The sequence below is a fragment of the Ursus arctos genome, chromosome X, assembly GCF_023065955.2.
Source record: "Ursus arctos isolate Adak ecotype North America chromosome X, UrsArc2.0, whole genome shotgun sequence".
Taxonomy (NCBI): Eukaryota; Metazoa; Chordata; class Mammalia; order Carnivora; family Ursidae; genus Ursus; species Ursus arctos.
In genome coordinates this window covers 57,509,419-57,529,957 of record NC_079873.1, presented here as the reverse complement: position 1 = coordinate 57,529,957, position 20,539 = coordinate 57,509,419, and the positions used below count along the sequence as shown (strand labels likewise).

The 20,539-nt window shown below is 47.8% G+C and overlaps 1 protein-coding gene across 1 annotated transcript in view; it reads right to left on the bottom strand.

Annotated features, from left to right (window-relative positions):
* NHSL2 (NHS like 2) overlaps positions 1-20,539 on the bottom strand; it is a 255,572-nt gene that overhangs the window by 130,514 nt on the left and 104,519 nt on the right. Inside the window, exon 2 of the mRNA XM_057312449.1 lies at positions 16,048-16,116. Within this exon, the coding sequence (XP_057168432.1) occupies positions 16,048-16,116 (69 nt within the window). The remainder of the gene's footprint in view (positions 1-16,047; positions 16,117-20,539) is intronic.

Sequence of the window (20,539 nt, the reverse complement as noted above, 5' to 3'; positions counted from 1 at the left end):
CATACGTAAAGTGCTTAGATCCTCACCTAGGACCATAGCAGATGCTCAGAAAGTGTTAGCTCTTATTGTTTTCCAAAAGTGGGCTTCTATAGATTAGGGTGCAGATCCACCACCACCACCGCCCCCCCCCCGGCCTGGGGCTCCAACACCTTGCATAATACCATGCCATTTGTATTCTTTGGAGACCTGGGATCTTTAAATGTTTCCTTTAAAACACTTGCCAAGGCCAGCTCTTCTGAGGCTAAGAAGTGAGCTCCTTTTCAGGGATTGCCTGTCATTGGGCTTCACCTCAGGAGAGTCCCCTAAGGCCTTTCCCTGTAGCCTCCCACTCCCTCGCTGCCCCCCTCCCCCAGCTGCCCAACGCCTCTAGTCACTGGCTCTGCCACGGCCCTGGGCTCCCCATTGAAGAGTCTGGCGTGTGCCTACAAACTTCCAACAAGCTAAAGGGTGATTTGGAAACCCGCAGCCTCTCTAACGTGTCGTAGTTGTCATGGGTCAGGGAGGGCGAGGGGTTGGGGAGGATCCAAGCCATCCTTGCGCCGGGCCGATGTGGCAACTGAGTCAGGTCCTTTTTCCTTCCACTCCGCACCTCCCCGACTTTAGTCTGCCCTGCTGCTTGAGCCTTCCTGATCCATGGTTCTGTCCCTGTTGCATGCCAAGAATGTCAACAGCCCGGAGGAAGCTTACTGTTCAAGACTCCAAGCTCCTTGAACACCACCCCGCCCCACATCCTGCCAAGTCAGAGAGGAAGAAACGGAGGCTGCGGTAGGGGAACGGAGCTGGCCAAGGTCTGAGAGCCAGAGAAAGAGGCAGAGTTGGCACCGAGGCTCAGGTCAAGAGGTCACAGAATCTGAGTTCTAGAAAGAAGTTTAGTTTAGTGCCATTCCCATTACATCACCCACCTCTCAGAATTACACCCCCAAATCCTATTGTTTCAGGTAACAACTGGAAATATTGTTTTTGTCAGAACCATAATTGCTACTTCCCTTCTGTGGGCTCATTTTGGAAAGAGCAGACAATGCTCCATCTCCTTCCCCCACTACTCCCCCAGGCTCCTAAAGGCGGTCCTCCAGCATCTGCCAGCCCAAATTTCTTCCTTATCTGTTCTAGGCATGGGCAGCCCCTGCCTGTTCGCCACCATGTTCACAAATATTTCTAGCGGCCTGGGCCCACAATCGGTTTGCCAATCTCATGTTATTAGACTTCCCCGTTGCCTGGAACCTCCCAGAACATACTAGACTGTGTCTGCCTACCTTCCGCCACCCTAACACCTGATACCGGGCCTGGCACAGAATGGACATTCAGTCCTTCAGAAATGAGTGGAATGAATGAATGAATGAATGAATGAAGATGCTGGTGTCACAAGGGATAAAGACGAATAAGACACAGAGATAGCCCTGTCCTCCAGGAGCTTAGAACTCACTTATGAAGGCAGGATATATAAAGTCATAGAAATATGGAAAGAGAGAACGAGGCCGCCATGTTGGACTTTCCCTGTGGACCTTCCAGGGGCCTGGGGCACTGCAAACAGGCTGGAATGCGAGAGCTGTCAGGTCCAAGGGCACTGCAGGGCAGGTCATGGAGTCAGCAGCTGGGATGAATGCGGGCATTAAGTCAAGTGTGAGGCTATAATAGGGCTGGGGGAGTTGGGAAAACCAGATGTGGTTTCCAGGAACCAGAGACACCAAGGTAGCAAAACCAGGGCCAGAGTGGAGAAGAAAGATTCTGGAACTATGTCTCCAAGGCCTAGACTGTAGCTGCAGCGTCTTATTAGTAAAACTGGAGGGGAAAGGGACCAGAGGCGGGAAGGCAGGGGATACATGAGAAGTATCTGAATGAGAATAGAAGCAGTGAGAATGGAGAGACGGAGCGAGGGCAAAAATGGCTAAGGAACCAATTCCATCTGGTGACTGAGAATCTGATGATATTGATGCTGAAATGGGCAAGTCGTGGGAGGGGTGCAAGTGCAGCTTTTGGGCTTCTTCTCAACTTCATGTAGTCACTCATCACACATGCAACACCCATGACACAGCGCTCGACTCTGTGTGTGTGTATGTACGCATGTCTACACATTCTAACCTCTAGGGAACAGGCGAGACCTCTCCCACTCCTTCACCTTCAGGGAGGGCAAGGGAAGGCAAAAGAGGCTCCTAGATCTTTGCTCCTCAGGCTGTGTGCCGTGAAGAAGCTGTATCTCTGTTGTTCGGAAGCTTGGTAGAAAATGAAGAATTTCAGGGGCGCCTGGGTGGCTCAGTCAGTTAAGCATCCGTCTTTGGCTCAGGTCATGATCCCAGGGTCCTGGGATCGAGCCCCACATCGGGCTCCCCGCTGAGCAGGAACTTCTCCCTCTCCTGCTCCCCCTGCTTGTGCTCTTTCTCTGTCAGATAAGTAAATTACATCTTAAAAAAAGAAAATGAAGAATTTCAGATTCCACCCTAGACCTTCTGAAATAGAATTTGCACTTTGCTTCTTAAACATTAACATACAAACCATCATCTAGAGATCTGGCTGTCTATGCTGCTGGCCCATGGATCACACATTGAATAGCAAGGAACTAGGCCACAAAAAGGGACCAGTGTGCTGGGGATGGAGCTCTCCGCGGAAGGCCTAAGGGAAACTGAGCAGGCTAGGATTATGGGTTTATTTGTGGGGGCCCCTTCAGGCAGGTAGGGAAGTAAGTTCCTAAGCAGACTCTCCCCAGAGACCCCAGAAAGCTGCTCAGTGCCGTCTCTGGTCTGGAACAAAGTCTGGTGGCTCCCACATAATCTAGCCCAACTCTAGACGGGGTGAGGAAGCTACATAGTGGTTTGGGTGCAGAGTTCTGCCTCCCAATGAAAAGTCCTCTGAACAGTATGTTCTTTGAGGACTTAGTAGGAAGGTCTACAGTTGGCTAAAGAATTGAAGTTTTGGGGCACCTGGGTGGCTCAGTCAGTTAAGCATCTGCCTTCAGCTCAGGTCATGATCCCAGGTCCTGGGATTGAGCCTCAACTCGGTCATGTCAGGCTCCCTGCTCAGCCGGGAGTCTGCTTCTCCCTCATCCCTCCCCTCCACTTGTGTTCTCTCCCTCTCTCTCTCAAATAAATAAAATCTTTAAAAAAAATAATTGAAGTTTTGGGGTCCCAGCCAACATCTCTTCCCATCAGAGACACAACTGATGAGAGGATTGCCCCCAGCTCATGCTTTGTTGGGAACATAAAACTCACAGGGCAGCCATCTGTGACAGTGGGTTTTATAAGTTCACGTGTATGTGGATTTTTTTTTAAAAAAAGATTTATGTATTTATTTTAGAGAGAAAGTGAGACAGAGAGAGAGCGTGTGCAAGGGGGGGAGCAGACTCCCCACTGAGTGTAGAGCCCGGTGTGGGGTTCAATCTCAGGACTCACGAGATCGTGACCTGAGCTGAAATCAAGCATCTGATGCCCAACCTACAGAGCCACCCAGGTGCCCCATGTATGTGGGTTTTAATAACAAACTTTCAAGGAACTACATCAGGTAGTGAAAGTATGGGTGACTTTTCTTTTCTTCAGTGATACTTTTCCATGCTGGCCACGATTAACCTGTGTTAGTTTAAAAATCTGTAATTAACAAAGGCTTTATTTCAACAACCAAATTAATACAAAGGAAAATTATGGCAATATACAAATAAGTGCAGACTTCTGTGGTGTAATTGATTGTACGGGACTTGAGGGAGATTTCCAAAGTGAAAGAGAGTGACGGGATGAAAAGAAGTGCCTAAGATCACCAAGCCTTTATTCTGAAGTTGGGCTGAGCCAAAGTCAAAACCCGGAACTTCTGGATTGCAAAGCTGCTCAGCACTGGTCAGTCCCTAACCTGGGTAAATGTGCTCATTTCTAGGATCAGAGATTCTTAGAACTAGAGGAATCTGAGCGACTACAGAGCCAACCCTGTCCTTTTTTTCCTTACAGGATGGAATGTAGGTGCAGAGAGGTGAGGACACTGAGGGCTCTGTACCTTGGCACAGGCTCTTCTCTCTGCCTGTATCACCCTCCTCTCTGGCCCTGCGGGCCCAGCTAATACCCACTCTCCCTCAAGATTTGGTTCAAGCGTCACATACTCTTATGGGGTAGGTGCCCTCTGTACTTACAAAAAAACTCCGCACGTTGCCTCTATCGTGAGTTCGACAAAACACTCAGTGCCCCGTGTGTGTCTGGCACTGTTGTAGGCACCGGGGACACATCAGAGACAAAAAGTCCCTGCTCTAGTGTGCCGTGATGAGGTCCTATCACTTATTCCTTTAGCAAATATGTATGGATCACCTAAGTGAGGGGCCCTGTGTGAGGCATAGCTGCGTTGTTTCGGGTAATTGTCTTTTCATAGCTTTGGCCTCTTCCATCTCCCCTATCGTTAGTACCTTGTGGACACAGCGAATTTTTTCTGAATCAACGAATGATGGCATGGCCAAGGTCGCACAGCAACTTTGAGATGGGGCTGGCCCTGAAACCCTGTTACCCTGATAGCCAGAGCGCTTTCTCCTGCCTTTCATTAGGGTCAGCCCAAATCTCTAACCTCCCTCACCTTGGGTGGGAAAGGTCAGAGGGGAGAAGATCAAGGGCTGGGCCACCTAAGGAGACCGATTTTGGAAAGGGGAGACCCGCCCTATCAGGGACCCTGTCTGGGAAGAGAAGGGGTAAGTCGCCTGCTTCCAACAACTCTGCTCCAAAGCTTGCCGGAAACAAGAAGAGGCTCTCTCCAGTAGGACCCCGTCGGGGCCATCACTCTGCACAGGAACCGATCATTTTTAGGTACAGTTCATGTCTGTGTCAAAAACAAAGCCACCGCCGGGGCTGCGGAGACATTCGCACCCAGCTCGGCGCCTGGGCCCGGGATTCTCTTCCTCTGAGCCAGAAGCAGCGCCTGCCGGCGTGGCCGCCCGAGCGGCTGCACTGCAGCGCCCTCTGCCGGGCGCGGGGCTGCCTCGGCCGTTCCGTGGGGCGGGGGAGGAACGCGGGCGGGAGCGGGGCCGCTTCCAAGGAGCCTCTCGTTCCGGAGGTGCTGAGGGACCGTGACTCATCACGCCGGCTGCGCCCGCGCCGGTCGCCCCCGCAGCCTCGCCGCCTCTGCACGCGCCCGGTGACGCACCAAGACCCGCGGAGCTGCTCTGCGCACGAAAAGCAGCCCCGCGGCGGCCGCCGACGGCAGCTGTGCGCCGGCACCTGCTCCTCCAGCCCGTGCCTAACCCTGCCCCAACCCCCGCGTCGTGGAAGCTTCCGGAGCCGGAAGCCTGGCTCCCCACCACTCTCACTGCGTCTTTACCACTGATCTCAGATAGGGGTCGTTTTCTTACGTGGCCTTCACAGAATGGGAAAGCGAGGATGAGAGAAAGATGGGGTGAGGGCCAGCGTCAAGAAACTAAGAAGCAAGGCCGGGGGCGCGCTAGATTAATCAGTTATCTGACTCCAGAGTTCAGGGTGCGCTTTCCACAGCATCAAGCTGCATCGTCCTCCTAAGCACCCGTCCAACACACAGAAACAGAAAGGGAAGGTTGGACAACATCCTAGAGGGCCTTCCAAATCAAGCACTGTAAGAAACACCGACGATTTGGGAAATAAAAGAAATGTCTGTACATGGCATTTGAGAAGAAAGCCAGGGGGTGCTGGGTTGACTCCGTAAACATGTTTTATTATGGCTCAGAGGACCTGATCCGAGCTTTGGGTTGGGAAGATGCATCAAAGGAAAGCTGATCAGAGAAATGGACCTAGTAGCGCTCAGTAAGGTCTAAATCAGAGTCATGAGAAGGGGGGGAACAGATCCAAGAGTGGGAAAAGTGTCAATGATAGATTGGATTTTAATAGCGAGGTAAGTAGGGGCGCCGGGGTGGCTCAGTCTGTTAAGTGTCTGCCTTCGGCTCAGGTCATGATCTCGGGGTCCTGGGATCGAGCCCCACATTGGGCTCCCTGCTCAGCAGGGAGTCAGCTTCTCTCTCTCTCTCTCCCTCTGCCCCTCCTCCCTGCTCGTTCCGTCTCTCCCTCTCTCAAATAAGTAAGTAGAATCTTTAAAAAAAAAGTGAGGTAAGTAAGATCCCCATAGGACTTTGTACCTCTCATAACGTATTTACCGCAACTGGCTTGTTGGTTTGTTGGCCTTGTTAGGTGCTAAAATCCATAGGGTAGTGCTGGTGGCTTAGGCCCCACTCTTGCCCTGGAGACCATGGCCTTTTGTGTGTTAGAGGGGGGAGTACCTATGTCCTGGGGCAGTGTCCATCCTGTCAGCCGAATGGAACATGGGGAGGACAGAGCTCCCTGCCCAGACAGCATCTGCACACCCCCAAGAACTCCTAAACCAGCCCCTATAGGCTCCTTGGGAGAAGTCTGGAGGGCTTCCATGAAACTCCAAGACTGCCTTATGTTACTGAATATCCGTCTAGGCCTGCAGTTTGCCAGAGCAACTGAGTGGGCAGCTGTACCCCAAGGCCAAGGGTCAAGACCTTCCAACTGGCCGCGAGTGCCTGCTGCCAGCTGGTAACACTCAACGACCATACCACTGGGCAGGCAGCATGGCTCTATTGTGGTAGAACGGGGCATTTTTATTCGAGGGTAAATTTTCTAGGCATCAGCACCCCCGCCAAGACAGAAATTCCACAGAACTGGGGAGTGTTATGTCAGCAGTGGACCCAAAGGTAGTCAGAACCACCGCCGTATCCACACTGTAGTCAACCCAGAACATGAGGCCCAATAGGCCGGCTACTAACCCAGTTCATCTTCCCCATTTACCCTATATGGATGGACCCGAAGGAGAGCACCCTGCTGGCAGTGGGTGGTTCCGTATTTCCTCAGGACCTGACCCTCAGATCCCAGCAGTGGAACAGGAGGCCGCTCCTAATTCCTGGTACTCCCCATCCCCCACCATTCGCACGTGCTGTCATCCTGGGCTCTCCCGGGTAGAAAATCATGACCCCACTGTGTCCTAAGGTTACTACGTGCTGCTTGTCTACCTTACCCTCTCCTCACTCCCCTCCTTTGAAGGCCAACAAAGCATGCTATCAAGCCAGAATTTGGGTTTGTGTTTGTTTCTTTCTAATCAGGAAAAGGAATTGCCCCCGCTTTGGGAGTACCACTGAACAACAGACCTAGTGCCCAGAGTCCACATTTCTAATCAGTATTTTCCCTTGGAGTCTGAAGTACAGGCTTTTACAAATACACAGAAACAAACGTGTGTATGTGGGGGAGGGTCTCGTGTGGATTATTTAGCCCCAAACATCTTTCACACGGGCCCCGGTGTTCTTTGTGAAGGAGGACAAGTTGCGTGGAAAAAAGGAGACAAGATTTCAGTTCTCCCTAAATTAATCTGTGAACTCATTATCATCCCAAGCAAATTGCCACAGGAATTTTTTGTGGAACCTGGCACACTGATTTAAACAAGCATATGAAAGAGAATATGCACAAGAAAAGCTAAAACAATTTTGGGGGGAAATGACAATGAAGGATAATTTCTTATACAAGGTATCAAACCTATCATAATTAGTAAGGTATGGTATTGGCACAGAAATAGACAAATAAATGAGTGAAAGAGAACAGAAAGCCCCCAAACCAGCACATGCAAAGATATTAAATAAATAATATTAGTGGCGTTTACAAGCCAGTAGTGTAAGGATGGACTATTCGATGCAAAGTATTGGAACAACTGGCTTTTCATTTGGAGAAAAACTAAATTGGATCCCTACCGCATACTAGACACACACGCACACGCACACGCATGCACACATGAGTGCACACACGATTTCAGATAGTTCAAACACCTAAATATAAAAAATAAAACATACCTATAACTACAATAAAAATATGTAGATGCATATATTTGTGACTTTGGTGTAGAGAAATCCTTTTTAAACAACACACAAGGCATAAAGGCATGGTTGATAAATCTGAATTTCCATCAAAAAAAATTTCTTAGACAACAGACACCATCAATAAAGGTAAAAGACAAATGATAAACTGCTGGGAGAAGTATATTATTTTCAATACAGGTATTAGGTCAAAAATTTATCTTTCCATATATATATCAAAATATATATATCGAGATAGATATAGATATATATATCAATGATATCTATCTATCTATCTATATCTATCTATCTATCTATCTATCTATCTATATGTATATATATGGAGAGAGAGAGAGAGAGATTCCGTAAATCAACAAAAAAAGGCAAACAACCCAAAAGAAATATGGCAAAGTATATGGTCAGTCAATTCAGAAGGAGTTACAAATAGCCAATAGACATTTGAAAAAATGCTCGACCTCTAGTAATCAAGGAAAAGCAAATGAAAACAACCATCAGATACCATCTTGTACCCATCACACCAGTAATTAAATGTTTGATTATATGAAGTGTTGGCATGGAGGTGAGCAAAACTGCTACTCTCATACACTACTGGGTGGAGTACAGGATTGTTGGAAGGAATTTGGAAGCATCTATTAGCAGTAAAATGCACATCCCTTATTACGCAGCAACTCCACTTCTTAGCATCTATCCTAAAGAAACTCTTGGGGGTGCCGGGGTGGCACAGCGGTTGAGCGTCTGCCTTCGGCTCAGGGCGTGATCCCGGCGTTCTGGGATCGAGCCCCACATCAGGCTCCTCCGCTGGGAGCCTGCTTCTTCCTCTCCCACTCCCCCTGCTTGTGTTCCCTCTCTCGCTGGCTGTCTCTCTCTCTGTCGAATAAATAAATAAAATCTTAAAAAAAAAAGAAACTCTTGCACATGTACACAAATATTTATTGAATGGATGCTTGTGGAAATACCAGCCATCAAAGTTTAGAAATGATCTGAGTTCATAAAATAGGTAAATAGTTAAATAAACTGCTGAAAGTCGTACTCTGCAAAATTATGTAACATTTTAAAAGATTAAGTCAGGACTCCTGCTTCTGGGAAGACAGAGTAGATATCCATTTCCTTATTCCTCCCACTAAGTAAAACTACAAACTAAAAACTAAGTAAGTACACCCAAAACCCCTTGACATTATAAATAAAACAACACAGAAGACTCTGAAAGATGGAGGGAGGAAGGTACCCCAGGAAGAGATGTCTGGACTCGAGGAATGACACGGTGGTAGGTGCCCTAGAGCTCTGTTTTGCCTCATGTATCCCAGAGTTGAAGCTTAAAAAGCCTGCAGTCTGGAAGCACCAATGGGTGCAGACAAAACCCAAACCCAAACCCAAAAGCCTGTGTCTCTAACCAAAGGACCAGGAAAGGAGGTACACTAGCAAGGCAGAGAATTCTAGGCAATACAACTTTACTTCAGCCAGGCACAGGAAGAAAACAAATGTGGCCCCATCCCCAACCCCATCTGCAAAGGAAAGGTTGAAAACATGACTTCTACCCTTGCTAATCTGTAGCTAGGTGCCCCAAACCTCCCTACTGGGGTGACATCAGAGAAGGCTGAGTGGGGAGCTGGGATAGACCTCCCAGACGGAAAATCAGCAAGGATATAGAACTCAGCAACACCGTCATGCAACAGGATCCAATGTGACATTTACAGAGCATGCCATCCAACAAGAGAGTAATACCCATTCTTTTCAAGGGCCCATGGAGCACAGACTATGTTAGACCTCATCCTGTGCCATGAAACAAACCTCGACACATTAAACAATGAAAAGAAAATGGAATGTATTCTGTAAACACGATGGAATCCAACTAGAAATCAATAATGACAAAGAGATTGCAGGAAAATATCTAAACACTTGAAAACTAAACAGCACAGTTCCAAATAACCTGTGAGTCAGAGATGAAGTCTCAAGAGGAATTTAAGAAATACATTGAACTGAAGGAAAATGAACCTACATCATCACAAAATTTGTGGGAGGCAACGAAAGCAGTGTTCATTAAAGGGAAATCTATGGCACCAAACGCTTATGCTAGGAAAGAGAAAAGGTCTCAAATCAATAATCTAATTTCCTAGGGAACTAGGGAAAAAAGGAGCAAAATAGAGTCAAAGCAAACAGAAGACAGGAAATTGAAATGAGAGGAGAAATCAATAAAATTGAAAACAGGAAAACAATTAGAGAAAATCAATGAAACAAAGAGCTGGGTCTTTGAAAAGATCAGAGAAATTGACAAACTCCAGTAACACAAAGAAGAGAGACAAAACACAAGTTACTAATATCAGGAACCGAATGAATTTCACTGCAGATCCCTTCAGAAATCAAAAGGATAGTGAGGAAATACTAACAACAACTCTACACACTTTGAGAATTTTGAGGAAACTAACCAAGTCCTTGAAAGACACAAATTCCCAAAACTCACTCGATAAGAAGTAGATGATTTGAATAACCTTATAACTATTAAGAAAATTGCATTCATAATTTTAAAACCCCCCAAAAAGAAATTTCCAGTTTCCCTGGAGAATTCTACCAAATGTTAATACCAATCCTGCACCATCTCTTCCAGAAAATAGAGAAGAGAAAATGCTTTCCAATTTATTTTATGAAACTACTATTATCTTTTTTTTTTTTGAGAGCAGGAGAGCGTCAGAGGGGTTGCAGAGGGAGAGGGAGAGAGAGAATATTAAGCAGGCTCCATGCTCAGTGTGGAGCCCAATGCAGGGCTCGATCCCATGACCCTGAAATTGGGACCTGAGCTGAAATCAAGAGCCGGACTCTTAACCGACTGAGCCACCCAGGCGCCCCTGAAACTACTATAATCTTGATGCCAAAACCAAATGACAGTCACACACATAAAAGAAAACTATAGACCAATATCCCTCATAAATAAAGAAGCAAAACTTCCCAACATAACATTAGCAAATAGAATTCAGTAACATGTAAGAAGAAGCGGGGTCCATTCCAGGGATGCAAGAGAGTTTCAACATCTCAAAATAAATCAGTGTAATCCACCATACTAACAGACTAAAGAAGAGCAATCACATGATTATATCAGTGCAGAAAAAGCACTTAACAAAATCCAGTACCCATTATGATTTAAAAAAAAAAGAGACTTTCAGAAATAGGAAAAGAAAGGAATTTCCTCAGTGTGAAAAAGAGCATCTATAAAAAAAACTTACAGATAACACTAAACTTAATGGGGAAAGACTGAATGCTTTCCTCCTCAGATCAGGAACAAGGCAAGGATGTAGTAAGAAGACCACCACAGGCCCCAAAATGGCGGCACTTAGGTCAAGTCACCAAACCAGAGCTTAATATGTAACCTAACTGTCCTTTTGACCTCCCCTGGAAATGTAGTCTTAACCGGTCAGTCAGGAATTTTCTGATCAGTACCAGTGGGGTAATCTGTTACCTGGGTTCTCCATTCCTCAGAGGAAGATGAGGTAATCCACCTAATCGGACTCCCTGCCCTCACCCTTAAGGTACGGGGAACTCGCCCGAAACAATCTCCTTTCTTTTGACAACGACTTCTTGTCCCATGCTCCTTCCTACAAAAACCTTCCATTTTGTACAAAAACTCCTCAGAGCTCCCCTGTTTGCTAGATGGGCTGCTGCCCGATTCACGAATCACCTGAGAAAGCCAATTAGATTTTCAAATGTACTCAGTTGAGTTTTTGTTCTCTAACAGATGTCTGCCTTCACTACTCAAATTCAACATAGTGCTGGAAGGTCTAGCCAGTATAATCAAGCAAGAAAAGGAAATGAAAGGCATACAAATCAAAAAGGAAGAAATAAAACCATCCCTATTTGGAGATGACATAATGGTGTATGAAGAAAACCCCAAGGAGCTACTAATAAGCGAGTTCAGTGAGGTTGCAGGACACAAGATGAGCAGAGACAAACACATTGTATTTCTATATGATAGCAATGAACAAATAGATGCCAAAGTTAAAAATACAATACCACTTACAATTTCTCAAAATGAAATACTTTAAGTGCAAATATAACAAGACAGGTATAATAGGACTTGTAGGCTACAAAAACTAGAAAATGCTCATGAAAAAATTCAAGGAAGAGCTAAATAAATTGAGAAATAAAGGGTGAACATAGTAAAGATGTCAATTCTCCCTTAGATTTGTAAACAGGGTTAGAGAAATTCCTATCAAAATTTCAGGAGGGTGTCTTAGACACGGACAAGCTTATTCTAAAATTTATATGGAAAATCAAAGGGACTAGAATAGCCAAACCATTTTGCAAAAGAAGGAGAATATGGGAAGCATCGCTTTACCCAATTTTAAAACTTATTATGTAGCTACGATAATATTGGATGGTCCCGGTGGAGGGATAGACACGGAGCTCGATGGAGCGGAGTAGAGAACCCAGAAATATACCTCCACAAATATGCCCAACTCATTCTCAACAAAGGTGCAAAAGATGGAAGAAAGATGGGCTTTTCAAACCGCGCTGGAGTTACTGCCCACAGGCAAAACAGTGACCCTTGACCTGTGTTGTGGGCTGAATGGTAGCCTCTCAAAAGGTATTTCCACATCCTTATCCTCAGAACCTGTGAATGTTACCTTATTTGGAAAATGGGTCTTTGCAGATGTCATTAAGTCCAGGATCTTGAGATGAGACGATTATTTTCTATTATTCAAGTGGGCCCTAAATCCGACAACAAACATCCTTATGAAATAGACACACAGAGAAGTTGATGTGAAGATGGAGGCAGAGGTCGGAGTGATGTGGCCACAAGATAAGAAAGCCAAGGATTGTTGCCAGAAGCTGGAAGAGGCAAGGAAGGATTTCCTCCTAGAGCTTCCAAAAAGATCATGGCCCTGCTGACACTTTGCTTTCAGACCTCTAGCCCCCACAACCGTGAGAGAATACATTTGTCTTGTTTTAAGCTACCAAGTTCATGGGAATTGGTTATGGCAGTCTCAGGAAACTAATGCAACCTATTTCATACCTTACAAAATCAACTTAAGGGGCACCTGGGTGGCTCAGTCGGTTAAGCGTCCCACTCTTCATTTCAGCTTAGGTCACAAACTCAGGGTTGTGAGATCAATCCAGCCCTGCGTCCAGCTCTGCGCTGGGCATGGAGTCTGCTTAAGATTCTCTCTCTCCCTCTCCCTCAGCCTCTCCTCTACCCACGCTTGTGTGTGCGTGTGCGCACGCATACGCTCTCTCTCAAAAAAAACCCCTTAAAAATGCGTCACAAACTAACCTTATTGTGGTGATCGTTTTGCAGTATATATGTGTATCAGATCATCACATTCTATACCTTAAACTTACACAATGTTATTTGTCAAATAAACTCAATAAAGGTTCACAAACTTATATGTGAAATGGAGAACGAAATTTTTAGATAAAGAAAAATGTTTGGAATCTAGAGCTAGATCTTCTACTTAAGGATCAAAACATGACATGAAGAGTCGATTCACTGAGAAGGATCTATGGATAGCAAGTAAACACATGAAAAGATGTTCAAACGCTTGCCATTGGGGACATGCAAATTGAAACCATAACAAGGTATCACCACACACCTATCAGAATGGCTAAAATTAAAAAAAAATAGTGACAACACCAAATTCTGGTGAAGATGCCAAGAAACTGGCTCCTCATACACTGCTGATAGGAATGTAGAATGATATGGCCGTTCTGTAAAACAGTTTGGTAGGTTACTTTATTTTTTTAAAAGATTTTATTTATTTATTTGTCAGTGAGAGAGAGACAGGGAGAGAGAGAGAGAGAGAGAGCGCGCACAAGCAGGGGGAGCAGCAGAGGGAGCAGCAGACTCCCCGCTGAGCAAGGAGCCCGATGCAGGACTCGATCCCAGGACCCTGGGATCGTGACCTGAGCCGAAGGCAGACGCTTCACTGACTGAGCCACCCAGAGGCCCCGGCAAGTTCCTTTAAAAGCTACCCTTGCAACTACTATGTGAGCTGGCACTTGCATTTTGGACATGTCTCCCAGAGAAATGAACACTGTCCACATAGAAACCTGTTTTATGACTGTTCGTAGCAGCTTTATTTATAACAGCCAAGAAACTAGAAACAATCCAGATGTCCTTCCGTGGGTGAATGGATAAACTATGTGCGGTATATCCAAGGCATGGAAAACTACTCAGCCATAGAAAGGAACAGAATATTGATACACCCAACAACCTGGATGAATCTCCAGATAACTCAGCGGACTAAAGAAAACAAACAACCCCAAAGGTTATCTACCGTCTGATTCTATTTACATAACGTTATTGAAAGGACCTAATTTTAGAAATGGAGAACAGATTGGTGGTTGCCAGAGGTTAAGGGAGGTAGGGCTGGGAAGGAAGTGAGTGCTCTGAAAGTGGACCTTGAAAGATCCTTGTGATGATGGAAATCTTCTGTATCTTGACTGCATCGATGTCATTGTCCTGCTTATGATACCGCACTCTAGCTTTGCAGGAGGTCGTCATTGAGGAAAATTGGGTGAAGGGTCTGTGGGATTTCTCTGTATTATTTCTTAAACTGCGAATGCCTTAGATCCGTGTGTCCTAACATGGCAAGGTTTCTTTTTTTTTTTTTTTTTTGAGGGTGGCTGATGAGGAGCCATTTTTCTTTTTTTTTTTTTTTTTAAAGATTTTATTTATTTATTTGACAGAGACAGCCAGCGAGAGAGGGAACACAAGCAGGGGGAGTGGGAGAGGAAGAAGCAGGCTCCCAGCGGAGGAGCCCGATGCGGGGCTCGATCCCATAACGCCGGGATCACGCCCTGAGCCGAAGGCAGACGCTTAACGACTGCGCTACCCAGGCGCCCCACATGGCAAGGTTTCTAAGATATATTGTGTTTATTTTAAGATTTTATTTATTTGAGAGAGAAACAGAAAGAGAAAGAGAGAGCAGGAGCGGGGGTTGGGGAGGGGCAGAGGGAGAGGGAGAAGCAGACTCCCCACTAGCAGGGAGCCCTTTCTGGGGCTTGATCCTGGGACCCTGAGATCATGACCTGAGCTGAAGGCAGACGCTCAACTGATGGAGCCACCCAGGTGCCCGTCCAAGATATATTGTTAAGTGAAAAAAATAAGTTATCGATCGGTATCTATGGTTTACTAGCATTTATCTTTTAATACCCACACACAGCCACACTACGTATACATAGACAACGACGAGGAAGAGGGCAATCTACGCTGATAACAGTGGTTTCCTCTGGGGAATAGACTTGGGGTGGGAAGAGGATTTTGAACTGTAGCTGGATTGGGTTTTTTTTCACGATGAGAATATATTCATATGCTACTTGTGTAGTGAAAACACGATCCTGGACACAGTTACAGTGTTCTAGGAATCCAAACCTGTCTTGCTTGTCCTGAACCAACCAATCCCTGCTTCACAATCACCGTGGCCAGAAGACCCAGTTCACGACCCCCCTGCCCTTGAGCCTCAAGAAAGTGGCTCCTGAGCTTACCTTGCTTGGCGGCAGGCCCGCCCGAATTGCCTTCGATGTATGGAAATACCACCTGGAAGGGCCAATGTGCCCACGACCATGAACCTACCTACCGCTGCCGACAACTTAAAAAACACACAAAGCTCAGCCCATGCTAATCAATGCAACAGTAGTTTCCGTAACGCTCAAGTCAACAGACTGTCACGCAGGTGTCAATTCTGGGAGTAGCAAAGATATCCCCTACCCTCTGACCCGAAAACATGGCAGCCGTTGAGCCTCCTTGGAGGCAACTGAGAGCAGCGGGCACGAGCAACAGTTGGATACGTATACCCAGCTGTGCCTGGCTGAGAGCAGACTCAGGTGGTCCCTGAGAGCATCCATTCATTCACCATATATTTACTGAGCACCTACTATGTGCCAGGTAGTATTCTAGACACTGATCACTAGCAGTGACTAAAACAAAGTCCCTGCCTTCATGGGGCTCTCACTCCACTCAGGGAGCAGACGATAAGCAGGATGAATAAATTATGTGTTAGGTGCTATTACGTGCCATGAAAAAAAAAAAAAAAACATAGTGTGGAAAGAGGATATAAGATGTCAGGTGCCGGGGGTTGAAATTTTAGAAATGGTGGCCAGAGAAGGCTTCACTGAGAAGGTAACATTTTGGTGGAGATCTGGAGGAAGTCAGAAAGCCAGCTACAAAAGTATCCAGTGCTTCTGGATATCTTCTGTTTCCCCCACCAGACCTCCTCCACCCTCTCCCACCCAGCTGTGTGCCCTCGTAGGCTGACCTGCACGGACTGCATCAACAGGTTCCCTTGCCCTCTGGCTTCGGGTTAGGTGTGACCAATGGGAGGCACCTGCAAGGAGACCAGAAAGAAAAAGAAGGTGAGATTTGTTTCATCAGCTCTCTCTGTGCAGTTTCATCATGGGTTAGCTGCATCCCTCTACCAAAGACCACAGCCCCTTCCAGGTGGCCCTCTGCATACAGCAACCTTTCCCGAGTCGCCATAACCACTAGCTCCCAGGATCCCGACTGCCACTCCGGGGGGGTGGGGGACCATTCTGGGCAGAAGGAAAAACAAGTACAAAGTACAAAAGTGCCCGGAAGGCTTAAAGAACCATCAGGAGACCAGTCTGGCTGGAATGGAGGAGATGCCGGAGGAATGTGTAGAAGGTAATGTCAAGGACATAAGGTGGGGGCAGATGACGAGGCTCCTGCAGGCTACCATGAAGACTTCAGCTTTTGCTATGACTGAGATGGGGAGCAGCTGGAGGATGCTGAGCAAAAGATTGACATATTCAACTAGGCTTTAATAGCATCACTTGGGGCACCTGGGTGGTTCAGTCAGTTGGGCGTCTGCCTTCGGCTCAGGACATGATCCCAGGGACCTGGGATCGAGCCCCGATCGGGCTCCTTGCTCAGTGGGGGAGACTGCTTCTCCCTCTCCCTCTCCCTTTGCCTGCTGCTCCCCCTGCCCATGCGCTCTCTCTCTCTCTGTCAAATAAATTAAGGATCTTAAAAAAAATAGCATCACTTGAGGAGACAGGTGATGGGCAAGACAGGACGGTGGCTTGTATTAGGGTGGCAACAATGGTAGCGATGGAGGTGGTGAGAAGTGCTTGGATCCCAAATTGATTTTAAAGGTGGTGCAGAGGGATCCTTTTTCAGTAAAATGACCAGAGCAGAAGCCCAAACTCAAGACCAGAGACTTGTTACCCTGTTTATCATTATGTGTCCCTGAAAATCCTGTTATTCAGCAAGATTCCAGAAGGCCCTGCAGGCAGCATGATGATTCCCCTTGTGTGGGACACACAACTCTAGGCCGAAGGCCAAGCCCAAAAGGTCCCCAGACTGTGCCTGACTCCAGAACAACTCCAGAGAACTATCGTCATGGATTTTCTAACCAACCTACACCACCCTAAAGCCACAACTCTAGAGGGCTCAAACTGGGTGCCACTTTGCCCCCAATCGGCTCCAGCCACGCTACCTCCAGAGCCCCTCCGCAAGCTGGCTTAGCCACGTCACACCAGAATTCTGGGAAACGCTGTCCACACCTCCTGTCCTCTGCTCCCCGCCACTGACAGACTGGCAGCAGACAGGTCACATTCATCGTGAACTGAGCAGACAGGGACAGCTTCCAGGGGCAGTCGGAACACCGTGTGGCCCACATCTCAAAGGTACCATGATTTTGATAAGGAATTTTACGTTCGCCTGGGAAAGCAGTCAATGATCAACCCCAGGCAGGTGACTGGGAGGGAAGAGAAGATGGAAAACTCGGCCCCAGAGGCCACGAACCCCCGCCCTAGCCTGCAGCATCTCCTGGGAGCGAAGCCGCAGGGCATCTTTGGGTACGTACTGCTGATCCCCGGGATAAGGCCCGTTGCTTCCCATTTGGGAACCCCAGCAAAGGCACCCAGCTGGAAACTCAAGAACAGCACATGATTCTGAAAGCTCGTTCCGGAGCCAGGAAAAACTGATGGTATCTTCTTTATGTTCAAAGAAATCAATCCAAGGAGATCAGCCCCACGGCCAAAGTCAGCAAGACCGGGGAGCAAACGGCTGCCAACTGGGGAAGGGACAACCTGCACCGGAATCCTGGATCCAAGACTTTGGAGCTGTGTTCCCTCGGGTAAAATTTTTACTTCTCCCGGGATCTCAACTGTCTAATCTGTAAAATAGGGACAACCCCCCCCCCCCCCGCCTCAGAATTGCATTAGGGATAAAACTTAGCTCATGCATGTAAAATGTGTCTGGCATGGCCTATGGGATACTAGCCGCTTGCCACATGTTGGTTTTCTTCTGGGGCCCTCTTTTCTTTGGCGAGTTCTAAGCCCTCGATGTGGGGGCAGCAATGTGGTTCCGGTGGCCCCCTGGTGCCCTTCAGAAGAGCTCTCTGAGGATTTCTCCAGCTCTTTCAAGCCGATGCTGTTTTCGGCTCTTTACTAAATGGGCGTCCTGGGCAGCTGGCATTTCATCCCAGCAGGATATGGTTCCATGCACAGCGTGGCACCGAAGGGCACTAATGCCTCTTAATTAACTGTGCATTCAGCTGACCGGCCTAAGCGGCTGCTTTCATTTGCAGAATCCCAAATCCTTCTCATTCCGTTCCAGGTTATTGGAACCCCTTACGGATGTAAGTTGTTGATGCAGACCTTTGCTCCCCTCCCTCGTCCTGCATCCCCCACCTTCTCCACACCGCTCCCTCTGCCTGGCTTTGGCCTTGGCTCTTCATCTTTTTCCTTTGCTTCCCTAGCTCTTTCACAAACCGTCATCCAAACACCGTGCTGACGCAGAGAAAGCAGTTAAAAGTGGCTTACGTGGAGCCATGGTTAGGTCTGGGGGAAACCATCCCACGTCCTCTTTGCCCTGTCCTACCAGAACATCCCCAAGCCCGCTTTCCCAACCATTCACACCGAGCTGGGTAAGGGGATTACAAAGCAAAACAAGACATGGCTGCCGGGGCGCCTGGGTGGCTCAGTCAGTTAAGCTTCTGCCCTTGGGCTCAGGTCCTGATCCCAGGGTCCTGGGATCGAGTCCTGCATGGGGCCCTCTGCTCAGCGGGGAGTCTGCTTCTCTCTCTGCCCGCTGCTCCCCCCGCCTGTGCTCACTCTCCCTGACAAATGAATAACTAAAATCTTAACAAGAAAAACAAGACATGGTGGCTGCCTTCAGAGAACTCCTAGTCTAGTGGGAGAGACAGCCCCGTGGGGGAGGTGAAGAGGTGGAGAGGTGGGAAAGCATCTGCTTGCCTCTGAGGGGTCAGGAAGAGCTTCACCAGAGAGAGGAGACTTGGACTGGCCTTGAAGCCTGGGTGCATTTTTCCCAATGGAGAGAGAGGTCAAAAGGAATCCGGGGGTGTGTGGCATGGAGGTGAGAAGGGCAGTGTGTGTTTGGGGCCCCGTGTGGTCAGATGGTAAGGTCTAGCACAGGAGCCACAATGAGCCTGGGAAGGAGCATCTGGAGTCCACTTGCCAAGGGGGTGCCAGGTGGACGGGAAGCTGGACCGTAGGCGGTCAGCATGCAAGGCTGGTGACTGTTGGGAAGCTGCATGATGAACTCTGTGTTAAGAAGAGAATTCTGGAAGGCAGAGACCAGAAGAACGGAGGCCAGGTAGGAGGCTGCTGCAATGGTCCTGGCACAGGCTGAGACCCTGAACTAGGGTGTTGACTGTGGCCATGGAAATGAGGGGGCAGAGAAGGGATATCACTAGGGCCTACTTCCCCAGCTCTGGCCTTTATACTGGATTCCTTCTTAACTTTCCCCCCAGTACCTTCTTCTCTGACAATCTTTTTTTTTTTTAGATTTTTATTTATTTATTTGACAGAGAGAGAGAGAGACAGCCAGTGAGAGAGGGAACACAAGCAGGGGGAGTGAGAGAGGAAGAAGCAGACTCCCAGCAGAGCAGGAAGCCCGATGCGGGGCTCCATCCCAGGACCCTGGGATCACGCCCTGAGCCAAAGGCAGACGCTTAACGACTGCGCCACCCAGGCGCCCCTCCTTCGACAATCTTAATGGATCCTGGGTCTCAACTCTTAACTCCCACCTCAACGTGGATTTATCCCAAATCCATTATCTCGAGATCTGACCAGTCATCTGGCCTTGGGACCAGCTTCTGGCTGCTTTCTGGACATTTCCAAGTAGCCAACTCATCAGCATGTTCAAAGCTGCCAGCATGGTGCCTGCACCCCAGACGTAACCCAGCTTGGGGGAACCATGCACCTCTGCTACATTCTGGGCTTCAGGGGCCTTACTCACCAACTGAAGGAGCACTTTACGTCTTTCTGGAGCAAACATGATTTCCCAGTGCTAGGCCACCGATATGTATGTGGACTGAGGGGACTCAGCACATTCACACCCTGGGAATGGCCTTCCTTTACTTGCTCACTGTCCAGTTCCCCAGCAGTGGCCCTTAGCCAGGGGTGGGTCCTTCTGGCCCGTGGAAGTATTTGGAAATGCGTAGGGACATTTATGGTAGTCCCGGTGACTCCAGGGTATTGGTGGCATTGAGGGACTGGAATCAGGATGTTAAATACCCTGCAATGCACGGGAGCACCCCACACCTGCAAAGACTGGTCTCCCTCCAAGTGCAAAGACTAACCTTGTTGAGAAACACTGTGACCATGAGCTCAATGAGAGCAGGGCCTCTATTTTGTTCTTCACGGTGTTCCCAGCATGTAGCAGAGTGCACGGCACAGGAGGCTGTGCAGTGTTTGTTAAATTAACAAACTGACTCCCCCCTTCATACAACCAACACCTACTGAGCGCTACTGTTGGTGCTG